Source organism: Terrapene carolina, unplaced genomic scaffold (assembly GCF_002925995.2).
Source record: "Terrapene carolina triunguis isolate 2854851 unplaced genomic scaffold, T_m_triunguis-2.0 Scaffold58, whole genome shotgun sequence".
NCBI classification, from domain to species: Eukaryota; Metazoa; Chordata; order Testudines; family Emydidae; genus Terrapene; species Terrapene triunguis.
This window is the reverse complement of record NW_020664409.1, coordinates 7339995-7367107: the sequence shown is the minus strand read 5'-3', so window position 1 is coordinate 7367107 and position 27113 is coordinate 7339995. Positions and strand designations below refer to the sequence as shown.

The following is a 27113-nucleotide window of genomic DNA, read 5'->3' as shown; positions in this document are numbered from 1 at the left end:
ACTGACATGCTTGGCCCTGACACCACCTCATCTGGGGAGGAGGCGGCGGCCTGTACCAGCAGGGGTTCCTTCTCTTCTTCCTCTGCACCACATGGATCCCACAGGTCCAGGTCCTGAATGTTGGTGCCGGAGTCCGGGTCAGATGCTGCTCAGTGAGATGGAGGAGCCCTTCTCTCAGACACCACTGAGCAAGAGCATCCAGAGGGGGGGCTTGGCACTGGGGGGAAGCCCCACGAGTTCCAGAATGGCCATTGCATTTGCATAGGCCAGTGCCCACTGGGCCATGCACTCAGAGGTACCCCCACACCAGGATCCCCCATCATATAGGATGGGGGAGGGGGGAATACTAGTATGGATTCCTTAGCTGGATGCACGACTCCACCTCCAACTCAGAGCCGTCCTCCAGGGACCATGGAGGTGCAGTATCTGTCAATTCCAGGGGTTGGTGCCAAGGATCCGGGAACCTGCACCAAGGCGGGGGAGCCCGTGTCGACACTAGCAGGGATGGTTTCCCTCTGGACGGTACTGATGGTCCCGGTACTGAACAGAAGTTCAAGTCAACATGCTCCCTTCTACTCGCCAGCACAGATGTCAACTCTTGGACTGCTGGCGATGGCAGTACCGACAGGACCAGTAAGTCTCTGGCTATAATGAATGCCTCCAGCGTGGACAGCACCACTATCTTGCTGATGCCATGCTGTCCCTCTGCTGCCAACCGCTGATCCTGGACTGGACTCAGAGCCTGCAAACCGGACGCAGTTGACAGTACAGCCTGTCAAGCAGGGACAGAGGAATGGCCAGACTCAAGTTGCACTCCACAGCTCTTCCCATGCTTGGCCTTTTTGGGGAACGCCCTGTTATCCAGCTGCTTCTTACGTTTCCTTCTCAACAGCGGTGATGGGAAATGGTGCTGAGAGTCCCTTACAGCAGGCGGAGCACTCTGTATCGATGCTGAGGTTCTTGGTGCTGAGTCCGACCGGCTTGACTCCAAGGAGGGTCTGAGTGCCGCCTCCATCAGGAGGGATTTTAACCTGGCCTCCCAATCTTTCTTTGTACCTGGCTTGAACTGGTGGCAGATCTGACAGCGATCCCGGATACGAGTCTCACTCAACCACTTTAGATAATTGGAGTGCGGGTTACTCAAAGGCATGGCCTTGCTGCAGGGCTTGAAGCTCAGAGACCAAGGCATGCCCAGCTCCAGGAGCAGAGGAAGCACTGCTAATGCAGTGAGTCCAACTAACTATTTACAACTATTAACTAAAGTCCAAACTGAGAAATAACTACTGGGAAGAAGGAAAAAGGAAGGCTGGAGTGACAAATGAGAACCACTGACTATAGCTTGCCAAAGAAGAGGAGCAGTTCCAGTGACCATCACAGGCATTAAGAAGGAACTGAGAGGGTACAGGGTTGGCTGGACCCTTTATAATGCTCCATAAGTGCGCAGCACCAGAGGGTGCTAGAGCTGACCTGACAGGTACCACTGAGGGAAAAAAATTCTGGCAACTATATGCAGGGCACGCGCACACTTACTGTGAAATGGACATGTGCAAGCACTCCAAGTAGTAGTTCCATATTTGTCATCATAACCGTTTCTTTATCACAGACAGTTTAAAAAGTAAACGCTTCCCCTCCACCTGCTAGGTCCGTAAACTCTTCCTGCACTCTCAAGTCTGGTTCCGTCCATCTCACCCAGCAATAAACATTTTACAGGCCAAATTAGGCTCGGTTATACCTATGCTATCTATCAGTTTAGAATTACCACCTCTGACATATGCAAACCCATTAAAAGCAAAGGGGTTGCACACATCTAGTGCTTGCAGCAAGCCATTGTGGTTATGTACTACATACAAGAGAATCCACAGTTCACTCAATCTTATCTGCATACAATGAATAAAAAGCAGTGAATACGTTTGTCATTGAAGTCCTCACACATGATTTTGAATAAGCACCAGACCAGAAGATGAAGGGAGAAGTCTGACAACCAGAAGAAGCTGGTCTGAGAACAAAAACTGATGTCTCTAATGTCACAGTTAAAATAATTTGCCTTTTCCCAATTTACTCATTTAACAGAACATTATATGTGTACTATTGTACTGAGTCTTAAAGGTGAAAGTATCACAATACATTTAATGAAAAATATGAGAAAATAATTCCAACCCCCTCACCCCATCCCATTTTATCAACTATTAGTGAGTACTCAAAAACACATGCTATGCCTGGGTCCTAAAAACCCATATAATAACTACTCTCTCTGCAGTGCAAAATAAAGATATTTATGACAAAAACTAGCATCATGGTGGATCAGACATCTGTTTGGGAGATTACTCACTTGGTGTAGCTGTTAACTTGCTGTGATCTTGATACATTTATATTGTTGAGTTCAGGTACATTCAAACTTGTGGACTGGTGTTTAATATGACAGTAAGACTGATGTGCTTTGTTTGATATTACTCCATTACTGCAACTACTTTCAAAACCTAAACAAAAGAATATTTTAGTAATTTCAGTCAGTTACAAATTGTGACTTTATGTACACATTTCTGAAATAAGTATAAGATTGATTTGTTCATGTACAGTAGATTTATCAAGTAATTCCACATACCTAGCTTCCACTCCTCAAGCCTTTGAAACAGATTTAAGGCTTTCACAGTAAAGAAGCCAGGTAATAAAATTAACTAGCAAATGAGAACAGCAGCTTACAGATCAGATTTTCAGTTCATTAGCGAAAGTTCCCAGTGAAATACACAAGTCAGAGGAACTACAGACCTTTTTCTTGGAATATACCATTCAGAAAGTATCTGAAAACCCTGACTGGGCTAGTGTCAGCCTTGGTTCTTAATGGCTACACTTTATCTTAATTGGCTTTGTATAATAACTGTTACAAACAAACACTTATTTTTATGTTATTTTTCATATGTAAGTTCAGTAATTTGAAGGTATATTCAATATTATCGACTAAACAAACGATTAACGAGGATCAAAATTTGATGGAGAATTACACTTTGCTAAACCGCAGAACATTTGGTTAAACATTACTCCAGTCTGATGTACTACTCTTTCCACTAACACCTCATCCCTCCCTGGTAATATTTAATTGAGGAAAGCTGTAATTTAAAAGAAGACACATTAAATGTGGATTAATTTGATACTTTATTTTATCAAGTCCTGAAAATGGGACTTTTCTACGGTAGCAATAGATCACAAGCACTTTCAATCTGCCATTCAATAAATCCATCAGCCACTACTAATATACAACTTCGCATAGATTTATTATTATTACGTGTGGCTTTATCTTCAAAACAATAGAAAGTCAAAGTTTTGGGAGAGAGATTTTCTGCATCACATCCTACTAAACTTTCAAAGCTGAAGATAGGAGAAACAGGATACAAGTTATAAATACCTTCTATTTGAATATTATAATAGCTACATGTTTAACTTTTCATAAGGTCTTCAGTCCCTTCCCCACGACAGCAGTTGCCTTTCCAGCAGCAGTGTCCCCCCCACTGGCCACTTAACTCTCACTTTCTACTTAGGGAAAACTAGACTGAAGACAAGACGTTGGCCTCAATTTAGATTTTATAACAGAATTGAACTGAAAGTGGACAGAGGGACACCAACTACTGCTGAAAGAGGACTGGGTTCAGTGAAGATATACAAAACTTCCACTTACTTTCACAGAGCACAATCTCTCCCTCTGTCCAACCCACTTGCACTTTAAAAGCTGGTCCTCCCCTCAAATATTTAATATTACTTAAACTGAACTGGAAGCCTTGAAACATTCAAGTCTGTCTTTTAAGTTAAAGATCTGCTTAAGACAGCCTGATCACCCTCAGTGATAAGGCTGAGCAGCATCAACTGAAGTTTGGTTGTCAGCAGAAAGTCAGAAACTGACCTGCCTGACCACCAACTCCGCAACCCCTCATACCAGCACAGCACTGCTCTGGGACTCCTTACAAGTCATTGTCTGTTCTCTGTGCCCTATAACCCATGCTCATTCCTAGGTTGAAGGAGATGGTAGCTTCTGGTCGTCAGCAGATCAAATGGGGCAGTATGGGGGAGGTGGAATACAGTGGGTCCCCTGCCAAGGGAAAAGCAGTGCCATTTGGGATTCACTCGTAAGTCCCACCCTGGAATCACCTCCAAGCAGCTAACCACATACTAGATGCCAAAAAACCACCCTACTACACAGAAGACTTCCCAAAATATTTGGAACCAGTCCCCAAGTGACATACACCATGGGATTAGCTGGTTGCCCAAGCCTTTACTTTCACCTAGCTGGATTTATACTTTGATGACTGGACCTCAGCTATGCACTATTTCCAGTTGGCAAATGACTGACATCACCAAAAACAGCCAATTGATGAGTACTAACTTCCCTTTGGATAACTAATTCAGTATGTTAAACTAGGAGAACAGAAATCATTAATATGCAAATCTGACAGATCTGTAATTTTTTTCTTGACATTCAGAATTGAAGAAAGATCTCAGTATAGTGTGGGGTTTTCCCCTAGTGTGACTCACCAGAAAAGTGTGTGTTGCTTCCTTTGCTTGCTGCTAAACTGTGAATATTCATTCCATGGCTGGGGCTCATGCTAGGACTACTAAATGATCGAGGGCTTACAGGGTAACTATCTTGTGATTTTGGACTATGGCCACCCAGACACCGCACTTCACTGTCTGTACCATTCACCATTTCTATAAACTGGCGCACCCTAAACAATTAAAAAAAGACAACATTATTTTAGGGAGAAGACATGCCACTTCAGAATTTCAGATAAATTACTTCTGCTTGCATTGAATGTTTAAGTCTTGAAAACAAAGTTTTACTCTCTGACAAAGCACTCAATGTCAGAGATTTAGGCCTGGTCTATACTTAAAAACTAGATCAACCTAGCGACGCCACCAATAGCTGTGAAAAATTTCACGTTCTGAGAGCCATAGTTAGGTCGATCTAACCATCAGCGTAAAACGCTTCCGTTGGCCTAGCTACTGCTTCTCAGAGGTTGATTAACCACATTGATTAAAAAAAACCCTTCTGTCAACGTAGGAAGTGTCTACGCTACAGTGCTACAATGTCATAGCTGCAGCTGTACCAGTGTAGCGCACGTAGTGTAAGTATATTCTCAGTCTTCAGATTATGAGGTTAGAGAGTATCCAACCAGAATGTAACCACAAGAGAACAAATAACTGATTTGTGGGGAGGACCTAGAAAAGCAAGAACCTTATGCTGCAAGAATAAATTTTGACAATCAATAGTCTTTAAAAAAGGAAAATTTAGAAAGATTAAATGTTCTATTTTAAATTAAATTTTTTCCTCAGGAAGAGAAGGTTTTTCATCTTGTGCAGTAACTCAGGTTCTTCGAGATGGTTGTCCCTGTGGGTGCTCCACTTTAGGTGCTTGATGCCCTGTGCTTGTAATCTAAGATTTGTGGTGGTAGGCCCAGTTGGGCCGCGCATGCGCCAGAGCTGTCTTGCGCCGCTCCGATCGGTTACATAGCGGTATGCAGCCAACTGCCCCAGTTCCTTCTCTACCTGAGAGAATTGGCCTGAAACTCCGAAGTAGAGGGGAGGAGGGAGGATAGTGGAGCACCCACAGGGACAACCATCTCCAAGAACCTCAGTTATTGCACAAGGTATCTTCTTCAAGGAGTGTCCCTGGGAGTGCTCCACTTTAGGTGATTGTTAAGCAGTGCCCCTGAGTGGAGTGGAGGGGCTTCAGAGTTGGTCTACTGACGGTGGATAACACCGTAAGTCCAAAGTGGAGCACTGAATGTTGATTGTTGTTCTAAGGCATAGTGTTTAGTGAAAGTATGGACTGATGCCCAGGTAGCTGCTCTGCAAGTCAGTGATAGGGACGTTACTGAGAAAGGCCACAGATGCTGCTAGTGCCCTGGTGGAGTGTGTGCAAACTCCTGGTGGATGTTGAAGATTGTGGTTTTGGTAGCACAAATGGATATATCCTACCATCCATTTGGATAGTCTCTCTTTTGAGATGGTTTGACCCATCAAGCGTTCTGTTATGGAAACAAATAGTCTAGATGATTTTCAAAATGTTTTTGTTCTTTCAATGTAGAAAGCTAATGGTCTGCAAACATCCAACGGGTGGAGTGAGGCCTCCTTCCCATCCGCATGTGGCTTAGGGAAAAAAAATACAGGTAAGTAAATGGGTTTGTTTAAATGAAAGGGGTAAGCAACTTTGGGTATGAACTTAGGATGTGGTCGTAGGATTACTTTCTTTAAAGCATGTTGTATAAGGTGGGTGTGCCATTAGGGCACCCAATTCTCCCACCTGTCTGGCGGACGTGATGGCAATGAGGAAAGCCGCCTTCATGGATAAGTGCAACAAAGAGCAAGTTGCAAGGGGTTCAAACGGCTTTCCCATCAGTCCACAGAGAATGAGGTTGAGGTCCCTCATGGGTGTAGTTTCTTATTGTGGGATAAATGTTTTCAGTGCCTTTAAGGAAGCGTTTAATCGTCAGGTGAGCAAATATAGTGACCCCGTCCACCTTGTCGTGGAAGGAGGTAATAGCAGCCAAGTGTACTATGATGGAGCTTGTGGATAGCCCCGATTTTTTAAGTCCTAGTATACAGTCCAGGATCCTCAGTAGGGGGGGGACGATTGTGGCAAGATTTGTTTATCTGGGCAACAGGTGCAGAATCGTTTCCACTTATGGATATATGTGTTTCTTGTACTTAGTCTCTCACTGTTCAATAATATAGCTTTTACTTCCTCAGAACAGGCCTTCTCAACCTCAGTCAGCCATGGAGTACTGAGAGGCTGGGGTGACGGACACATCCCTCATCTTGTGATAGAAGGTGAGGTACTAAGGGAAGGGTTCAAGGCGGTTTCACTGCCATCTGGCGCAAGTATGGGAACCATGTTTCTCTGGGCCACGTGGGCACTATGAGAAAGACCCTGGATTTGTCCTGCTTGATCTTGTGACCGACTTGGCTTAGGAGTGGGGTCGAAAGAAATGCATACATCAGTGGCGCCTCCCATTTTATGAGGAGAGTGTCGGCTAGGGAATGGTGTCCCAATCCCACTCTAGAGCAATACTGTGGGCATTTGGCGTTTAGAGCTGTTGCAAATATATCTATGGTAGGGAACCGCCATAGTTTGAATATGGATTTGAGAATTCCAGGATCCATCCCCCGCTCGTGGGTTTGTGAGAAATCCCTGCTTAGTACATTCGCCATTGTATTCTGACATCCTGGCAGATAGGATGCCGACATCTCTATGTTGTTGGTGATGCACCAATTCCAAAGGCGTATCACCTCTGTACATAGGGAGTATAATCGTGCTCCCCCTGGCCGTTTATATAAAACATGAATGCTATATTGTCTCTGAGGCTCTTGATTGTATTGTTCTTGATTAGAGGGAGAAAGTACTTGCATGCATTTTGGACTGCCCTTAGCTCCAGTAAGTTTATGAGCAGGTTGAACTCTGCTGGGGACCAGCACCTTCGACAGTATTGTTGAGTAGATGTGCCCCCCAACCTATTAGGGAAGCATCTGTCGTGGATGGAGTTCTTTGATGGAAAGGGACTCCTGAGCAGAACAGGAGTTCTTTGGTTATATCCACCATGTTAAAGAGTCTTTTACTCTGCGTGGCACTGTGAGGCATCTGTTGAGAGGGTGTCTGTATGGTATATACACTGTTCGAAGCCAGGCCTGCAAGCATTTCATGTGGAGTCTGCTATGCTTGACAACAAACATTGCCAACATGTGCCCCAAGAGTTGTAAACATGTTCTGGCGGATGTTTGTGGGCTGTCCCTCACTGTTGAAGTTATGTTGACTAGGGTGAGGAAGCATTGTTGGGTTATTGTTGCTGTTAGACAGTCGAGACAGGCTCCTATGAATTCCAACTTTTGGACAGGAACCAGTGTGGACTTTTGCGTGTTTATTTGCAACCCTAGATTTGTGAAAAGGGTTATCATGCTCCACGTGGCGTTCTTGCTGTGTTGGTGCCTCTATGAGGCAGTCGTCCAAGTATGTAAATATCATTACTCTGTGTCTGCATAGGTGAGCTGCAACGACAGCAAAAACCTTGGAAAAAACCCTTGGGGCAGATAGGCCGAAGGGTAGTACTCTGTATTGGAAATGCTGTTTCCCTAGGATGAATCTCACGAATCTTCTGTAGGACGGGTGGACGGTAATATAAAAATAAGCATCCTGAAGGTTGAGGACCGAGAGCCAATCTTCATTCTCTAATGCCAGAATTATTGTGGTTAGAGTCACCATTCTGTTGTGTTCTCATGAATTTTTTGAGTTTTTGTAAATCTAGACTGGGTCTCCACCTGCCAGACTTTTTCTGATTTAGAAAGTAATGCGAATAAAAATCTCTCCCTGTGTTGTGATGGTACGGGTTCCACAGCACCTAGTTGTACGAAGTGGTTTATTTCCTGTTGTAACAGGTGCTTGTGAGAGAGGTCCCTGAAGAGGGATGGGGAAGGGAGGTGGATAGATGGGATAGAAATAAAGGGGATGGAGTAGCCCTTCTGGATAATCTCTAAAACCTACAGTATTTGTCTGTCGCGATGGTATTCCAGACTGGGTATTATGATGACAGATGGTCCCCAAATGGGCGAGGCACCATCTCTGTTTCATGATTGTTTAAGAGGTGGATTGTCGCGACATCGAAGGCTGATCTCGGTTCTGCTGACACCTGTTCTGTCCGTCGTATTGTCTTTAGGGCTGAGAGTATGGCATAGACCGGAATCTCACTGTAAAACCTGCCTTGTTTCTTTTTATTTGCAGGTACGTAAATGCCAAAGGTTTTTTAAGTCACCCTTGAGTCTTTTAGGGTGTGTAATGAAACATCAGTTTTGTCTGCAAATAATTTCTGCCCCTCGAAGGGTAAGTCCTCGACCATTGCCTGGACCTCCCTTGGGAACCTGGAGAGGTGGAGCCATGATGCATGGTGTATGACCACGGATGTCATGATGGACCATGCTGTCGTGTCTGCAAAGTGAAGGGAGGGCCGTCCTGGAGATGAGACCCCCTTCAGAAATGTTTGTCTTCTACTGTTTTTTGGTCACATTGTAAATTGTCAATAAAAGCTGACCTTTTGGAGAACAGATTGTGTGTATATTTGGCTAGCAGGGCAGCATAGTTGGCTATGCGGAACTGAAACGTAGCTGAGGAATAAGCTTTCCGCCCGAAAAGGTCTAGCCTGTTCCAGTCCTTATCGTATGGGGTCGTTCGAGACTGGTGGTGTTTGCCCTCTTGGTTGGCCACCTCCACTACTAGGGAGTTTGGGGTAGGGTGTGTAAATAGGAACTCAGCCCCTTTTGCTGGCACATAATATTTTTTGTCGGATCTTTTACATGTGGGTGGTGCTGTAGCAGGTGTCCACCAGATTATTCTTGCAGGCTCCACAATTGCATCACTAATTGGCAGAGCTATCTTTGCCGATGAGGATGCCTGGAGTATGTCTGTGAGATTGTGTTGGGCTTCTGGTAGCTGAGCCAACGAAATGTCCAGGGATTCAGCAACCTTTTTGAAGCAGTCCTGAAAGGATCTGAAATCATCCCCCATTATGACATTATGATTTCATCCGGTGACGAAAATGAGAACTGAGTAGGTGGCGAAGTGTCATGTTCGGCTGTGTCCTCAGGTTCCTCAGTGTCTTCCTCTTGTGTTTCTGAGGGTGCCTGGACAGTTGAAGGGTACAAGGCTGTTCTGGACCTAGGCGGGCTAGGGGGCCTGCAGTTGGACCCTATACACTGCCCCAAGATCCCAGTATGACCAGTTAGGTGGGAAAGGTATGGGGGGTGCCCATGGGTGACCATATCCTCGTATATCTGCAGATGGTTGATGATGAAATGGTCATGGCTTGGGTGAGGAGTGGTGAGGAGTATATTTTACTGCCTCGTCCTTTTCTTCCTCATCACTGGAGATGGGGGGGGAGGGAGGGAGGCTGATTTGCAGGTAGTAGTCAGCTGGCTTGGTACTGAGCTGGATGGGGTACCCTCGGTGTCGAGTAGAGGAGATTCAGGTGTTGAGATCACTATCTGGGCCGCGTGCCTCATGAATTGCTGAGGAACCATGAGTCTCGGTGCCGGAGACAACATGGTGGACAGCCCAGGAGCATGAATTGAAGCTGCTAGTGCTGAGGATTTAGAGCTGTGCAGCATAGGTACAGCAGGTGGCGCCATTGTACCGCTCGGTGCAGAGATCTTCTTCGGTTCCATGGGTGTGGTTATATTTCACTTTAATGTGTAAACCTCCATTAGAGCTTTCCCACATAGAGTCTTTAGCTCTTCGGGAACACTCTGTGCCAGATGTTCCTGGTGCCTCGCGGTCCGGCACACTCAGTGCCGTTGATACCAGGGCAAATTTTTCAGTTGGGAATCACTTTCTTTTTAGATGATTCTCAGTGTGGAGATGTCTGCGACTGCTTTTTGGTAGCCTTTCTAGGAGTAGGCTCCTTGGCAGCCAATGTTGAAGTGGAGCCCATGTCAGAGACTGGCGACCGTTGGCCAGGGGGTGACCTGGACTCGGGAATCAGAGGTTGGCCTGAGGGATTTCTCCATCATAAGAAGCTTCAATTGGAGATCCCTGCCTTTTCTTGTCCTAGCTGTCAGTTTACTCAAAAATACCCACACTGCAGAAATGTGCATCTCACCAAGGCAGCAGACACACTGAGCGTGACCATCAGAGACCAGTATGGAGAGTCTGCAAGTCAGGTAGCGTTTAAAGCCATGTGAGCTGGGCATGCCTGAGGGAGTCTGTCTCTTAGAGAAAAATATAAGGGTAAGCCCTGTTTGAGGCTAAGGCTGTACAACTGCCAGAGAGGCAGGGGTAGATAGGAAAGGTAAAGGAAAAATTTTATTTTTTCAATTTTAAAGAAATTAGAGTAAGGCGAGTATTAGTTTAGTTGTAGTTAGCTTCCCTAAAACTATCACTACCCTGTTTCCCCGAAAATAAGACAGTGTCTTATATTAATTTTTGCTCCCAAAGATGCACTAGGTCTTATTTTCAGGGGAGGTCTTATTTTTCCTGGAGCTTCGGGGCCTTATATTCCGGGGTGGCCTTATTATCGGGGACGTCTTATTTTCGGGGGGATGCCTTATATTACAGCGAGAGGCAAAACTGGAAGTAGGTCTTATTTTCGGGGAAACAGGGTATGAACTTTTATTATAAATCTTATCTGAGGTAAGAGAGGGCACTGCTGATTGCTCCGACTCAAGCCAAAGGCAGTAGAGAAGGAACTGGGGGATGGTTGGCTGCACACCACTATGTAACCGCTTGGAGCAGTGTGAGATGACTACAGCGCATGCTACCACAAATCTCTGATTACAAGAGCAGCGTGTCAGGACACCTAAAGTGGAGCACCCACAGGGACACCCCTCGAAGAATCTACCATTTCCCTCAAAGTCAATGAGGGAAGAGGACTCAGTGTCTGGAACTAATAAGTATAAAGTGACAAAAGAAAGTTTAACATTAAACATTCATAATGGAAAACAGTTCCCAAAAAAAAAAAAAAAAAAAAAAAAAAAAAAAAAAAAAAAAAAAAAAAAGAAAAAAAAAAAAAAAAAAAAAAAAAAAAAAAAAAAAAAAAAAAAAAAACACAGATTTAGATGAAAACTCAGATTCTGGAGGAAAAGTCTACAGCAAGAAACAAATTATGTCCACAGAGCTGCAGAATACAAAGGATCCTGATGACAAACTACAGTTATTTGATCTAGAAGATACATATAGCACACAGAAAAGTTAACTAAATAAGCCATTTCTAAAAATTCTGTTGAATTTAAAGCTTTCACAGGAACAAATTAATTATGTAATAGCTCCTAAGACAACACAGTTATCTATAGACAGACAGCTGCATAACTCGAAGACTCACTTTAATGCAAATAAGAGATTAGGATTTCTTTCTAGTAAACTTGGATACAACTGTTGTGTTGTTTCAATGGCTTCTCCCATTCTTCCTGCTAAAACCAATTTTTGAATTCCTGTTCACCAAAGTACAAAAAAATAAGGTTAAAACTTACAGTGTAAGGATTCATATACATTAATCATTAAAAATACCACCAACATGAATCAATAGGATTTTTACCAAAAAAATTCATGGAAAGAAGAAATGGGTTGGTTTCCTTGGAAATTCTGAAATATTTTAAGAGTTGTATTTATTTTACATATATTTATATGAGCATTATATACATTATATATTGCCAGCTGCTTTGCAAACACACTGACCTACCAGTTTCTCAAATAGCTCATTTAAAGGAAGATTAAAAAATTAAGAGGGAGGGATAGCTCAGTGGTTTGAGCATTGGCCTGCTAAACCTAGGGTTGTGAGTTCAATCCTTGAGGGGGCCACTTAGGGAGCTGGGGCAAAAATCAGAACTTGGTCCTGCTAGTGAAGGCAGGGGGCTGGACTCGACCTTTCGGGGTCCCTTCCAGCTCTATGAGATAGGTATATCTTTTACAGTCTAAGACACTGTTGTGATATTTTTAACTGATATATCTTCATAAAGTATGTCCACACTGCACTACTGTCATTTGCAAGACCAGGAATACCAGGCTATATCTAGCTCATAAAGGCTATATCTAAACTATGAAAAATGGTCAAGTTTAGATTGTGTTTAGTTAATATGCTAGCTAAGCCCAACCTAAATATGACCTCTCGTCTAATGAAAATCAGAGTAACACCTTAACTTAATTTATAGCTTAAGCTCCTGACTAGACTGCAACTCATCCTGCTAAAACTGAACTAAAAGTGTTGATCTTTTCCAAGTGTAAACTTGACAAACTCAATCTGCATCTAAACAGCACCTGCTAGCTAAGCTTCTACCACTTTTCCTACTCAAGGCAAAGTCTATGTCTGTGGTCCCATTCAAGTTAACTGACTGACAATCAACTCTGGTTTACTAATATGATTGTCAACATTAGTCTAGACCAGTGGTGGGCAACCTGCAGCCTGTCACAGTAATCTGCTCGCAGGCCACGACACAGTGTTTACATTGACTGTCAGTAGGCACGGCTGTCCGCAGCTCCCAATGACCGCAGCTTGCCGTTCCCAGCCAATGGGAGCTGCGGGAAGCGGGGTAGGCAGCAGAGACGTGCTGGCCACACTTCCTGCAGCTCCCATTGGCGGGAAACGGCGAACCGCAGCCACTGCGAGCGGCAAACTGTCTTGCAGCCCGCCAGCGGAATACCCTGACAGGCCATGTGCGGCCCGCAGGCTGCAGGTTGCCCACCACTGGTCTAGACACACCATTAACATTTGTTCCAGGATAACACCAAACATGTTTGTGCCCTCCTTTCAAACATCAGTGTCATGGTAGGTAATTCATAACATTCCTCTTCATTAAACTAGTTCCAAAATTAAACAGTACTTTCAAGATTAACAAACCAGTGGCTCAAGAATCCATGATTGTGCATTAATGCGCTGAATTATAATGATGTAAGATTGTTGGAAGGACATTCCATGATGAAGAGTTTCATAGATTAAATTGTAGGGAATTGTTTTTAATATGAGACAACTTAAGTTAATTTGTTTTAAAAAGCATGCAGTGTACTTTCCAGCCTTACTTTGTCTATTTTTAATGGAGGCTAATTCTTCTAGTACAGTCTGGTCTGTAGATCTGGCAAAAGCCTCTGCTGTTGCACAGTACCCATGATGAACTAAATAAGATGAAACCATTCTGAGAAGAGAATTCAAACAGTTAAAATATGCAACATCATTTACACCATTATGCAGGTAAAATAAACTGAAGACAATTTTCAAACTTCAAGTCATATGAGCAAACAAAATCACTTGCTTGATAAAAGCAAATAGTGGAATTAGTAAGATACCTAAAACAGAAATATATATTTGCAACATATAAAAATGTCCTATCCCAGTTATCTAGTCATGAATACGTTAATTGAATATATTTGATTCCTTCCCAGAAGAGCTAAGCTCCTTGTTAGAGCATATTCTTACTTGTACTTGTTTTTTTTCAAACTATTTAACATTTTATTTCAATTATATAGAAACAATTGGGGTTTTTTAACGAATCCCATTTGTTAACCCAAGCGATGATCAATTACATATTGATTTTTTTAAGTGTATTCCTGGCTCATGAAACGTGTTGGACTTAAAGCCCTGTGAGGCCAAATTCTGTATTAATCCACAGAACAGATACAGTATGCTCAGCAGCAATGAGAGTTTCTCTAAATAGCACCAAAAATGTTCCACACCCCAGAACTGGCATGAAAGTCTGCATGTCTACACTGCAAAAGAGACCGACAGCATGTCTCAGGTCAACTGACTCAGGCTCATAGCACAGGGCTAAAAATAGAAGAGATATTTGGGCTCAGGCTGGAGCCAGGACTCTGAAACACAGTGAGGGAGGTGGGTCTGAGAGTTTAGGTTCCAGTCTAAGCCTGAACAGCTACGCTGCTATTTTGAGCTCCACGAGCCCGAGTCAGTGGACCTGGCCTCTTAGACTTACCACTGTGGGTTTTTGGTTTTTTTTTTTTTGAAACATAGACATACCTTATGAGTAAGAGGGAAGACTCCATGGTTAAGAAAATCTGTGACTGTACCGACACTCACTTGTCCACTGGCAACTAGACAGACTACCAACCCAGTTTAAACAAGCCCCAGAGCAGCCGGTTGAATTGCAGTCACTAGTGACATTGGTATGAATTTGCACTTATGACCTAATTACTGATCTCCTGCAAACACTTAAGTCCGTGGACATAAATTAAACACGAATAGCTCCACTGACATAATGGGTCTACTCATATGCATAAAGATAAGCACACGCATAAGTGTTTACAGGATCAAGGTCCTAAAGGAAAAGCCTCAAATCCGTTGAACCATCTAAGTCTTCGTTTTAACAGATTTTTAGCACGAACACTGGTGCAGAAAACAATCATGGCGACAAGTGTTCTGACTCTGTATGGTAATTAAAAAATTCAAATACTTGTGACAATTCACTTAATCACATGAATTGTAATTGATCCAAAATACTGTATTTAAGGTTCTGAATCTAAGTACACTGAGAATGACAAATTGTTACATTTCCCCTTCAGAAATTTTTTTTTTTTTTTTTTTTTTTAATTAAAGTGCTTGTTTGGCTGGGAAAGATGACAAAATGGCTTACTCTAGCACTAATGTCAACACATATGGTGTCAGGAGGTGGTGAATCAACAATATAGTGAGCATTCACTTAAAGACCAAAATGTTAATTGGGACATTCCCACAGCCAGTGAGTCTGCTCAAAAAATTCAAATTAATGCCACATTAATACAAAACACTGTTGTAAACAATGCATTCCAGCAAATAGCTGGACTAATATATCCAAATTTACAAGTTCTACTGACATTGTGTGAGTGAGAAAGGAAAACTGCCGTAAAATAGGTTTTCAAAATCTGATTTCTTTAGTTTAAGTGAATTTAGTGCTCATAAAAAAAAGGGGGGAGGCTATGAGAGAGAAAGCCAGAGAAGCAGCAATTTTTAAACTGCAAATTTCATCCCAAAGTACTTTACAAAGTTAAACAAATTACATATAGAGATCGCTTCATTTCCTACTGGAACAGATACTATTCCACAGCACATAAACACAAACAATATTGGCAGTGAGTAAAAACTATATCCAACTGAAAATACAGGAATTCAGGCATGTTTAATTTAAATTACCTGAGTTAGGAAAAAAAAAATTTTTTTTAATATTTTTTACACACACACACACACACACACACACACACACACACACACATATCCATTCCATGTAGACTACCGCAACTCATGAGTCTATGTCCATAACCTGTGTCTCTCAGTTTCCATATCCACTCCCTCTGTGTTCACCTTCACTTGTCATTTCAGATTGAATGTTCTTTGGGGCAGAGACCAAGTGTATTCCATGTTTGTGAGGCACCTAGCACACTTCAGGGTGCCAGATAAACAGTTATTAATCTCCATAGGCCGTTCAGTTCTCTGCTGAGACAGCCATTATCTGTGTCAATTAGTGTCAAGTGATACAGTTGTTTCTTTGATACAAACACCTGTCTACCAGGACCTGAACGGATAGAGATTTCTACATATGCCATCCCAATGGCCATTCAACAGAAATAATTTTCGGTCACTACTGATCAAGGCTGCATTTGCACTGGTGACCAAGAAGTCAAATGTCATATAGCTTTTCACTAATTTTATATGCCAGCCAGCTGCCCTGATGAATCTTAATGGTAATCATTCTTACTGTATCAAAGAATGCACTTCATTTTTTACCATCACTTCAATATGACAGGACAAATATAACGTTGTCATGAACATTTAAGAAGTGCCTATATTTGTTCTAAAACTATTCGAACAGTTGAATTTAATTAGGATTTCGTACAAACATTTTTTTAAATGCCCATTTTAAAATCCCTTTTAGCAAATTTTAAGTATACAGTCTTTAAAATCCCTCTAATTCTTACTTTTGAATCATTGTCTGCCATTCTCCTTCCCGATCTCCTATAGGAAATCTGTCGATCTGAGCCTGAATTTTGGTTCTCCATTCTCGCATATAGTCTTCAATATCAAACACAAATGGATGCTGCCCAAAGTTAGCATCTACCACTTCTCCTGGTGTTTGAAGCCCTACTGTAGGGTACAAGTTTGGCTGCAAGAGATTTTTTTTTTTAAATCAATACTTTTTCCTCTTATTCCAAATTCCCCCCCTTTTTAATCAGCTTCAACATCCCCACCCACACCTGGGGAGAAGTTGTACTCACTCTCCTAGCATTCCCAGTGGTTAGTCAAATGTAAGTAACTGATACCAACTCAGCAATATGAGGACAAACAAGTCTGACACCAGTGGGAGAGAAAATAAAACACTGCCCATTATTTTAAGATCCAAACCTCAACACTGGTAATTCTTCATCAAGCTAACAAATGCAGTTTTTAAAGCATGGTAAACGTCACACTTTTTGGCTTCGATTTTATGTTGAAAACATGCATCTCCAAGTTAAATAATCCTGGTCTTTTAAAAAAAAAATATTGATTTCTAAACAAGAGCAAAAAAAATTTAACACAAATTTATAAAGTGGGTCATTTCCATTTTCAGGTGTACCACCACTAAAATTCAGATATTTTCACAATGTTTTAAGGTAGAGAACTGACAAGATAGGGGCAACTCCTCAGCTTAGAAATTCAAGTATAATGCCTACAAAGAACGGTACCAGTTCACTAAAGCCCTCATGCTTTCTTTGATTTGTATCTAAAATGACTTCAAAGCATTGTCTTCTAAATTCTATTTTCTTTTCAGAGATTGGCCTTCACAGTGAACTTTTAAATATGGTCCCAATTCCCAAAGGGGTAAAAATCTGTTTTGCCAGCACTTATGTATTCTAGGATCAGAATGAATTTTTGGATGCCAATAGTGTCTCTTCAGCTTTTTCTCTTAGGACCTAGTGGCGCAATGATGCCCTCCAACAGGATTGTGTGTCTAAATCGTTGTCCTCTAAATCACACCACCAAAGTCCAGATTGAAAATGACATGAATGAGAGAAAGGCAAAAAAAAGAGACATCATGGTGTACCCATGGTACAGGGGGGGCCTTTCATACAGAATGCTGCTGGAGAAAAATCCAATCAAAAGATAACTAGGGTTTATAGAATTTTATGCAGAATGTAACAATATTAAGGTATTTTTAATTTATTTAAAATAGTTTACATACTTCGTACTATGAACTAAATTACGATTAAAAAGTCAAGTGTGACTAGTATTGACACAAGCTCATTAAAAATAGCCTTTCTTGGAGGAAATGCCTAAATTTGTGATTTTACACACACACAAAAGCTAGTGTTTTAAGGAGTCTTTGCATATAATATAGCCACCACTTGTGTTTGAACAATGGGCATTTTGTGCTTCCAACTCAGGTATGCTCAAGAACGAACACAGACACACATACTTACATATTTGGGCATAAAACTATTACAATATAAAATATGTTAGCTTTATCATTATTGTTCACAGATTATCTCTCAACCGTTTGACAAGCACACAGGGTATATAAATAAAATATTTTAAAATCATGCATTACATTCTCGTCCTGATTTTCTGGTCAAAATCCTCAAGAAAATGCCCTGATACTAAAATCTGAACAGAGTAAAAATCGTAACTATTTGCTTTTCAGTATTAGTGTTTACAGATACTGAGTGTCAAGTTTTTGCCTCAGTGATATTTGTCAAACTCAAAACCAGACAGATATAAAATGATATAAAAAGGGCATAGTGCACATTTCCAAGAAGCATAAGCTAGACAAGAACAGTCACAGTACATTTGAAACAGCTATTTATAGTATGCAGAAAATTCTATTTTCTGTTTGAAAATCCACTTATCTTACCGGTAGATCCGTGAAAGCAATACCTGCAATAAACAGAGATGCATTAAAATACTTTTTCATATATTTGTATTCAAAATGTATTGGAAAAAGTTGAGCAAGTAACTTCCTAGAGGCGCTTTTTTTTTTTTTTTAGTATACAGGAGCATTCAAGTAGTCCGTTAAATTTGTCAGATCTTATAATTGTTGAAGGGAATATCTAATAGGGAATATCTAGATGCTAAATATTTAGTTTCTCTAATCATTATCTGTTATAGGTTTCCAAAAACTTCCCAGACCTGCCTCAAAAGTAAATATGACAGGCATGTAACATCCATAATGCTTCTGCACAAGTTAGTGTAGAAGTAACAGGAACCAAAAGGTCAGTATTTGGCAAACAGAAAAGAAATATTTTCAAAAGATGATAAACATTTAAACTACCATACAGAAATATGCAGACCAATATTTTGAAATTTGGTAGCTTAAAGCTATGTTCTCTTACCCGTGTTATATAGGAGTCTAAGTATAGATTTGACAGCCTATCTTTAAGCAATCAGGTGTGAAAATTTTGGCCACAGTTGACGGTCTTAAATGCTACAGAAAAAAAGCAGCAATTGCATTTTCATAAGATAGTCTGGCAATGTACAAGTTCTGTCATATGCAACTATAATAATGAGATGAAAGTTTACTGCAAAGAAGTCTCTTCTACTGGCAATGCATAGAACTTTTCTTGTTTGCAAAAATTAAAGGAGAAGTAGCATGTTTGCCAGAGGCTTTGTTGAAAATTAATTAGTTCTGATCCAAACTAAGTATTCTATTGGAGTTTGATAAACTTAAACCAGGTATTTTAGTATGTAGATATAAAATATGAGAAGATGATAAATGATAAAACCGGAAGAGCCATTTTGTAATTTACTGGGATTAGAAAAAAAAATAAATCTAACCTTTATATGTTCCCAGAGCTTTAGGTAAATTTTAGAAAAATTCCGATTTCAAATAGATTCTTTTGAAGGAGTGAAATTCTGTATCTGAAACCCACAGGGTATATCACAATTTCCTTCTCATGATGAAGATTTTTATTTTTAACCTTGTTACTAGTTGTCCATCTATGCTGACAACTCAAATCTACTTCTGTTTTATTTCTCCATCTGATATAGCACTACCATCTCAAATGTACTATGGCAAAAACAAAGCTTCTCATCTTTCCTCCTAAATCCAACCCCATTTTCCACCACCGTTAACAACTTCATCCCTCATCACTGAGGCCCTCAATATAGGGATCACTTTTGACTCGTCATCTTTCTCCCATGCAAACTGTAACCAAATCCTGCTGCTTCTTTCATCACATCCAAAATTGATCATTTCCATATGGCTAACTTGCTGTCCATGTCCTAATCTTCCCTTGCCTTGACTACTGGAACTTCTTCCTCTTTGGACTTCTTGACTGTCACCTCCTCCTCCGATTTCTCCAAAATGATCTCTTGCATGTTGCCATGATCTTATTACTCCACCCCTTCACTTTTGCAGCCTCCCAACAGCTTTCCATCACTCTAAACAAGCTTTTTGACCTTCCCTTCAAGGCCTATATTAAGCTCCTGCCTAAATCTACAACCAGTTGCTTTCCCAATCCCACTCCTACCAACAAGAGACATCTTAACTCTTCCCCTTTGTCATTTTCTCACACTGTCTAAGCCTTATTCCGTTAGCCCCTATTTCAACACTCTTCCAAAACCTATTCACCAAGCCACAACCCTCTCCTTAAGCCACTTTTAATACAAACATGCAAGACATGAGGAAAGAAAAATATCTTTCGTCATTAAACTGTGTGCAGACTATCTGAACTGCCGGACAGGTAACTTATGTAAGATTAACACCACCCATCCCTGCTGTGCTCAGCCTCAAAGTTTCTGTACAATGTGGTATAATGAGACATGATGCTAAAACATATGGTGAAGGGTTAACTGGCATAAATTTGGGATGGCCTATGTAACTAACTTGTGGCTTTGTTCCAGCTCTAAATGGCTTGGGAACTGGTTACCTGAGAGATCATCTCTCTTCCAGTTGAGATAAATGAATATGTCCATAAAGGGACACACTATATTTGAAATGCACTCTCCTATGCTCTGGGACAAAGGGTAATTAGATTTGTTAGCAGACTTCATCTAACAGTAACACACAGTATATAATTACAAATTCAAAAATATAAGCTTGAATTTAATTGTGACAATTGAAGACTAGAGACCTTCAGAAAAATTCAGATGCCAGATCTTAGTTGAAATATATGCAGATCTCCTGGGGAAAATGGTGTGGGCAAACCCCTCCAAATTCATGTATAAGGTTTTAATGTTGCATTAATAAGTTTTTCCATTTTTCTTATCTGCTAGTTTAAAGCCCTGCAGTATAAACCCATTTAAAAAAAAAAATCGGTCCATATTTAAGATGCTTATGAATCTTGGACTCCAATGTCAGGGGCAGTATAACACAATTTTAAGATTCTGAATGTACAAAAAACTGCACTAGGTTTGATGACCTCAGCTATCATTAGCAGTGATTGTTTTCCATACCCAAACTATGTCCATTCTTTGTGTAGAAGCAGGTATTGTTGATAAGGTTTACACAACAACCAATGACATCCCCAGTTGTAAATGTTGGGCCATACGGTTGTCCAGTTCCAGAGGAACAAAATGAATGTCCATCATCTCCATGGTAACCATATGAATGTTTATCCCAACCTACAAGAAAGCATTTCAAGTTTTATTCACTTGTTTCCACTACAAATTAATGGAAAGAAATAAATGTATATAGCAAATCCAAGCAGTTTTTTATTAAGGTTAATTACTACACTCACCGTTATTCCTGTAAAACAGTAAAATAACTGTTACCAATACACATAAGACACAAATTGCTAACATTAAAATGCTCTGGTTCACTTGAATATCAACTTCTTTCAAAAATGGTTGAATATATAATTCTATTTACAGGTGCCAAATAGACTAATCAAGAAAAAAGGGAAAATGTTGCAAAGACTGTCAATTCCCTCTCCCTTTTTAAAAGATTTGAGATTCAAAATTGTCAGCATTTGACAACTGACCAGATCCACTGCCTGAATATTAAAGTACCTGCATGTCTGGCATGTCCTAATAAAATAATGAGGTTTCCTCTTAATTTCCCACATTTTACAACATCCATACTTGAAGGCACATGTCACAGTCACATTCAGACTGTCTAAAGATGTAGATATGTCTGGAGAAAGTCACGGCCACTCTTGAACATCCTTAATTGTTGTTCAGCAGCAAGTAGCACTACCTCCACATGATAGCCAAGCCCACAGACTGTAGTACTACTAGCCTTGCTGCCCTAGAAAACTTCAAATCCAGACGTGAACTCAGGGGAAAAGTCACTAACACTAGATAATCAAGAAGGCCTAATTCTGCATGTGGAGAAGCTGTAGAATAAATAAGTTTCACGCAAATGCACACTTTCCTCTGTTTTCAAAAGGAAAGTTATGTATGAAGCATCTATATTGTTCCCTCAGTACAAACACAAAAAACTCTCTGGAAAGAAGTGACCTTGTAGGCATCATGTATGCTCCCTTACAGATCTGAACATCTGATGCCAGGGTATATAAAGGAGCTCAAACCCCAATTCCAACCCAGTTTCATTCCACATAATCGGCAGTTAACGGATTCCAAAGAAGTGGGGAATGTGGATCTATATACAATCTGCCTGAAGACCTAGTTACTTTGGAAGTAACTTCATTTTCCTGAGTACTATCCGACAGCCCCACTCATGGGAGATTACCCAGCAGTAACTGTCAAAGGAAGAGTCACAGAACTAAAGTTTCAGGACTGCTCTCCTGAATTTGCAGGATTTTTTTTTTTTTTATTGGATGCTGGCATTATTGTACTCTTGACAGGAGGCTTAGACTGAAAATGCAGCTTGTTTGGATGCATGATAAACTGGAGACTAAAGATGCTGTAAGGGTAATTTAACGTTATTTACATTTGGTTAAAATTAACCAAGCTTTTTAAAAAGGCATTTTTTACGTCTCCTATTTCTTATGTATTCAAAAATGGGAGCTGCATTCCCAGTCCTACTCAAAGGGCAGCTATTTTAGTGATCAGAATCTTATTGTGTTACACTGAAGCTTTTCTTTAACATAACATTTTAGGTGAAATGTGTAAACACTACAATTCGGGGAAGTTACGGTTCCCACAACAGCCATACTTTGCATGCACATATAATAAGGACACATTTAACAGCACAGACAATAAATGTTATATATTACACTACAGGATCAGTTTGATTTACTGTCAGAACTAACTTGTTTTGCTAGCCTCTGAACACTTAAAATCTCAGCCATAGGATTTCTACTATTTTTCTTATTAAAAAAACCAAGCAGTTCAAAAAAAAAAGGGGGGGGTGTTTTAAGGCCAATACGATTTGAAATAGCGAAGTTTAAAACCTCTGAAAAGCCAAGTAAAGTATATACTAACGCTTCACAATGTATTGACAATGTACAACAATATTCCATGTATTTGTATTAAGATATAGGCCCTGATCCTGAAAATCAATGGACTACTTGTGTGATCAAAGTTAAGCATGTGAGTGCTGGCACCATAGGAGCTGACTCCGTGGGTGGCTCCAGGGCTGGATCACCCATGGAAAAAAGTTAGCAGGGAATACTTTTGATTGCCCTGCCGATCAACTCTTCCCCCTCCCTCCCAGTGCCTCTGGCCCACTGCGGATCAGCTGTTCCGCGGCATGCAGGAGGCACTGGGAGGGAGGGAGAGGAGCGGGAATAGTGTGACCAGACAGCAAATGTGAAAAATCAGGGGGAGGGGGGTAATAGGAGCCTATATAAGAAAAAGACCCAAAAATCGGGACTGTCCTTACAAAATTGGGACATCTGGTCACCCTAAGTGGGAACGGGGTGTGCTCAGGGGAGGAGGCAGAAAGGGGTGGAGTGGGGACACGGCCTGGGGCTGAGCAGGGCTTGAGCACCCCCAGGGAAAAGTGGAAGCCAGCACCTATGGTTGGCACCATGCTGTGCATTCCTTAACGTTCTTAAAACAGATAAGGAATCAACGTTGAGACAAGAGTAGATGTCCTGCTCTACTCTTAACAACGATATGCTTTTGATCACAGCAGGAAATCTCTGTTAGCTATTAGAAAATGATGTACTACAAATTTGCTGAGCAAGGAAGTATTCTGTGATTCAGGCTTTCACACAACTGCTTACTTTCCCAGATTTGTATTTGTTCTGTAGCTGAAGTGTCTTGGTGGCGTTCTAAACAGGAAAAGTATGATGGATATTAACAGGCTGGATTGATTAAGTCAGTGATTTAAAATGAGCTATTTTAATCATGATTTAAATCAGCAAACAGGGAACACTGATTTAAATAATCAGTTTTAATTGTGTTTTGCATTTGTATGTTAGTTATTTTCCTAAAGCAAGGTTAGTAACCATTAAAACACTAAGTAAATCTCACCTTCTCACACCAACTTAATATAGCTTTTACACTACATCTGGTGCTTTCTTCACTAACTAGCAGGATACACTATATCTAAAACATTTATTTATGCAGTTACATAGCTTAACTTACATTTATTCTAATTTTTATTTATTAAAAAAATGGTGAATGATGGATTTCTTATTTACTAGATTTTTTTACTTGTGATTTGTGTTCAGCTCTATTCAGATTAAAATTCAAATTCAACTAAAATGCACAAAAATAGCATTTTAATTTTTTTATTAAATAAAACTACCTTAAATGTTCTGGATATATAAGAAAAAAATTGTATTTAAAATTAACTCATTTATTAAACAAATTACGCATAATTTATAGTGAATTGAACTGACTGGTTCCAGATCCTTAACCAGTGATTTCTACCTCTTCAGTAGTTTGACTTCAAAACTTTGGCACTAAACATGTATTGTTGACTATTTTTGTATTTCATTTAAAACATTTTAATAGATTATAATAAGCAGAGACTTTAACATAGGTTGCCAATTTCAAAGCAAATTTTAAATAGATTTATTATTAAAAATAAGTCTGCATTTACTTTAAATCAAAAAATCTTATTTAAAATAAAAAATAGGGTTTAATTTTATTTGCTTTTATCCACCCTTGATTTTAAATGCCCTGAGAGCCAAAGTACTGTGACCATGATTAAGAATTAACTTTTTAGGCTGTAAGCTCTACAATATCAAGGACTGTCTTTATAGTGTATTATGCCCTGCTAAACACACTGTTGATGTTCATTAGGATCAAACATATTTCAAAATATATTTATTTACTATACTGTAGAACCATTAAGTTAATTATATTGTTTAATTGTTTCTAAAATCAAACACAAACATTAAACATACCTGGTAGTCTGTTCATATTTACACCTTGAGCAGAAAGCCCAATTCCCATGTAACTGTAAAAAAAAATCAAAATAAAACAAAAACTTATCTTTCTTTTACAATACATGAACAAAAATATACGAAAAACATTTCCAATAAACATTATCCTGATGAATCTAGTGCCAGTTAAATTGCTGAGCGATCATTTAAGACACTGGCAGTGCAAACTGGAATAGTGGCAGTGCAATCAAAACAGGAAAGACATTCCCAATGTACTTGCTGATTTGGTCAATCATGGATGAGGTATTTGTCCTTGAGGGAGGAATAATTTTGGAACAAGTTCCCTCTCCTGCAAACATCTCAGTTTTTATATAAAAGTACTAATGGAGGCCATCACGTTCACAATAGGGCCTTGCTTCACTAGGCCAGTAACTGTTGCTATGAAGAGGGAGAATCAAAGAAGCTTTGCTGAAGAGAAGGCAATTCCAGAGAAAGATGAACCCCTAGAGGGTCCACCAACCCCTTGAGAAAATGCAGAAACAAATTACTTTACCAAATACATACACTTAGACTGCATGCATATTTAAAAACAAATGTATATTTTCAGAAGACATTTATTAAAGTCACCCTAATAACCCTAATCATGGTCTTTGAATGTTGTTTGCCAGAAGCTGGGAATTGGCAACAGAGGATGGATCAGTTTATGATTACCTATTCTGTTAATTCCCTCTGGGGCACCTGGCATTGGCCACTGTCAGAAGACAGGATACTGGGCTAAGAAAACTGTTCAATTTATTGTGGTTTTGAGAATCATAGAATATCAGGGTTGGAAGGGACCTCAGGAGGTCTAGTCCAACCCCCTGCTCAAAGCAGGACCAATCCCCAACTATTTTTTTTGCCCCAGATCCCTAAATGGCCCTCTCAAGGATTGAACTCACAACCCTGGGTTTAGCAGGCCATTGCTCAAACCACTGAGCTATCCCTCTCCCCACAATAGTTCGACTAGTTCAAGTTAGTTCACATAATATAAGTCAAAGAAACAAGGTGGGAAAGGTAATATCTGTTATTACATCAACCTCCGTTGGTGAGAGAAAAAGAAGCTTTCGAGCTACACAGAGCTCTCCTTCAGGTCTGAGAAGGTGTGACGTTGCACTTCATAATGTTTTATGGAAATATGCTTATGAGTGTAATATGATGTAACTGGAATATGCTTCATGCAAAAGGTCTCTTGTAAGGTATCACTACAAAGGTTATAACCTACTGAATATATTCCTCTATTTGTATGCATGTATCATCCTTGTATCTGAAGCTAGAAATATGAAGTATAACTCTGAGGTCCTATTGTAATTATGCAGAGTGTGGGCCATTAATGGTGGTTTAGAATCTTGATGGCTCCCTTTGACTACGACAATTGGTTGTAAATGGTTTATTTTACCCGCAAGCCTTCCTGTATATGTGCCGGCCAGTCCTGGAAGAATGGAGGGGGGCTCACAGTGACATGTGACCATGTCACCTGATACTGGAATCCATCTTAAACCTGGTACTTTTCCATTTAGAAGGAGGGGTGGGGACCCAGAGAAACAAAAGATTCCCGCCTTGTGCCGAAGATATAAAAGGGGGTGGAACAGAACAAAGGGAACTTTCAGTCATGAGAAAACCCCTAGTTTCCACCTAAGATGTCTGCTGGAAATGACAAGGACTGTACCAGGAGAAAGGATTGGGCCTAGACTAGGAAGGCGTCTAGTCTGTGAAAGAAGCTTATTGGAACATCTCTGAGGGTGAGATTTAACTGTAATCAGTTTCTTAATGTATTAGGCTTAGACTTAAGTGTTTTGTTTTATTTTGCTTGGTAACTTACTTTATTCTGTCTGTTATTACTTGGAACCACTTAAATACTACTTTTTATACTTAATAAAATCACTTTTGTTTATTAGTAAACCCAGAGTAAGTAATTAATACCTGGGGGAGCAAACAGCTGTGCATCTCTCTCTATCAGTGTTATAGAGGGCGGACAATTTATGAGTTTACACCCTGTATGCGTTTTATACAGAGTAAAACGGATTTATTTGGGGTTTGGATCCCATTGGGAACTGGGTGTCTGAGTGCTGGAGATCCGTGACCTGCTGAGCAGTTTTTGGTTAAAGTCTGCAGCTTTGGGGGCGTGGACCAGACCTGGGTCTGTGTTGCAGCAGGCTAACATGTCCAGCTCAACAAGGCAGGGTCCTGGAGTCCCAAGCTGGCAGGGAAAATGGGCTCAGAGGTAATCTTGGCACATCAGGTGACAGTTCCAAGGGGGTCTGTGACCAAACCCATCACAGAAGGTACTCAGAGTTGGTCCATTAAAAGATATTACCTCATCCATCTTGTCTCTCTAATATCCTGGGTCCAACACGACTACAAAATTGCATACATAAATCAATCAAGGCACAGTAGCTAATGAACACACAGTATTAAACAA

The 27113-nt window shown here is 40.5% G+C and overlaps 1 protein-coding gene across 3 annotated transcripts in view; it reads right to left on the bottom strand.

Moving 5' to 3' along the window:
• Positions 1-27113, bottom strand: part of RANBP9 (RAN binding protein 9) — a 63778-nt gene that overhangs the window by 9841 nt on the left and 26824 nt on the right. For all 3 annotated transcript variants that reach the window (XM_024217357.3, XM_024217373.2, XM_024217365.2), the window contains 8 exons: positions 24677-24729; positions 20868-21035; positions 18328-18350; positions 16418-16602; positions 13538-13650; positions 11847-11955; positions 4522-4712; positions 2330-2477 (listed from right to left, as the gene is read on the bottom strand). In XM_024217357.3, the coding sequence (XP_024073125.2) occupies positions 2330-2477; positions 4522-4712; positions 11847-11955; positions 13538-13650; positions 16418-16602; positions 18328-18350; positions 20868-21035; positions 24677-24729 (990 nt within the window). The remainder of the gene's footprint in view (positions 1-2329; positions 2478-4521; positions 4713-11846; positions 11956-13537; positions 13651-16417; positions 16603-18327; positions 18351-20867; positions 21036-24676; positions 24730-27113) is intronic.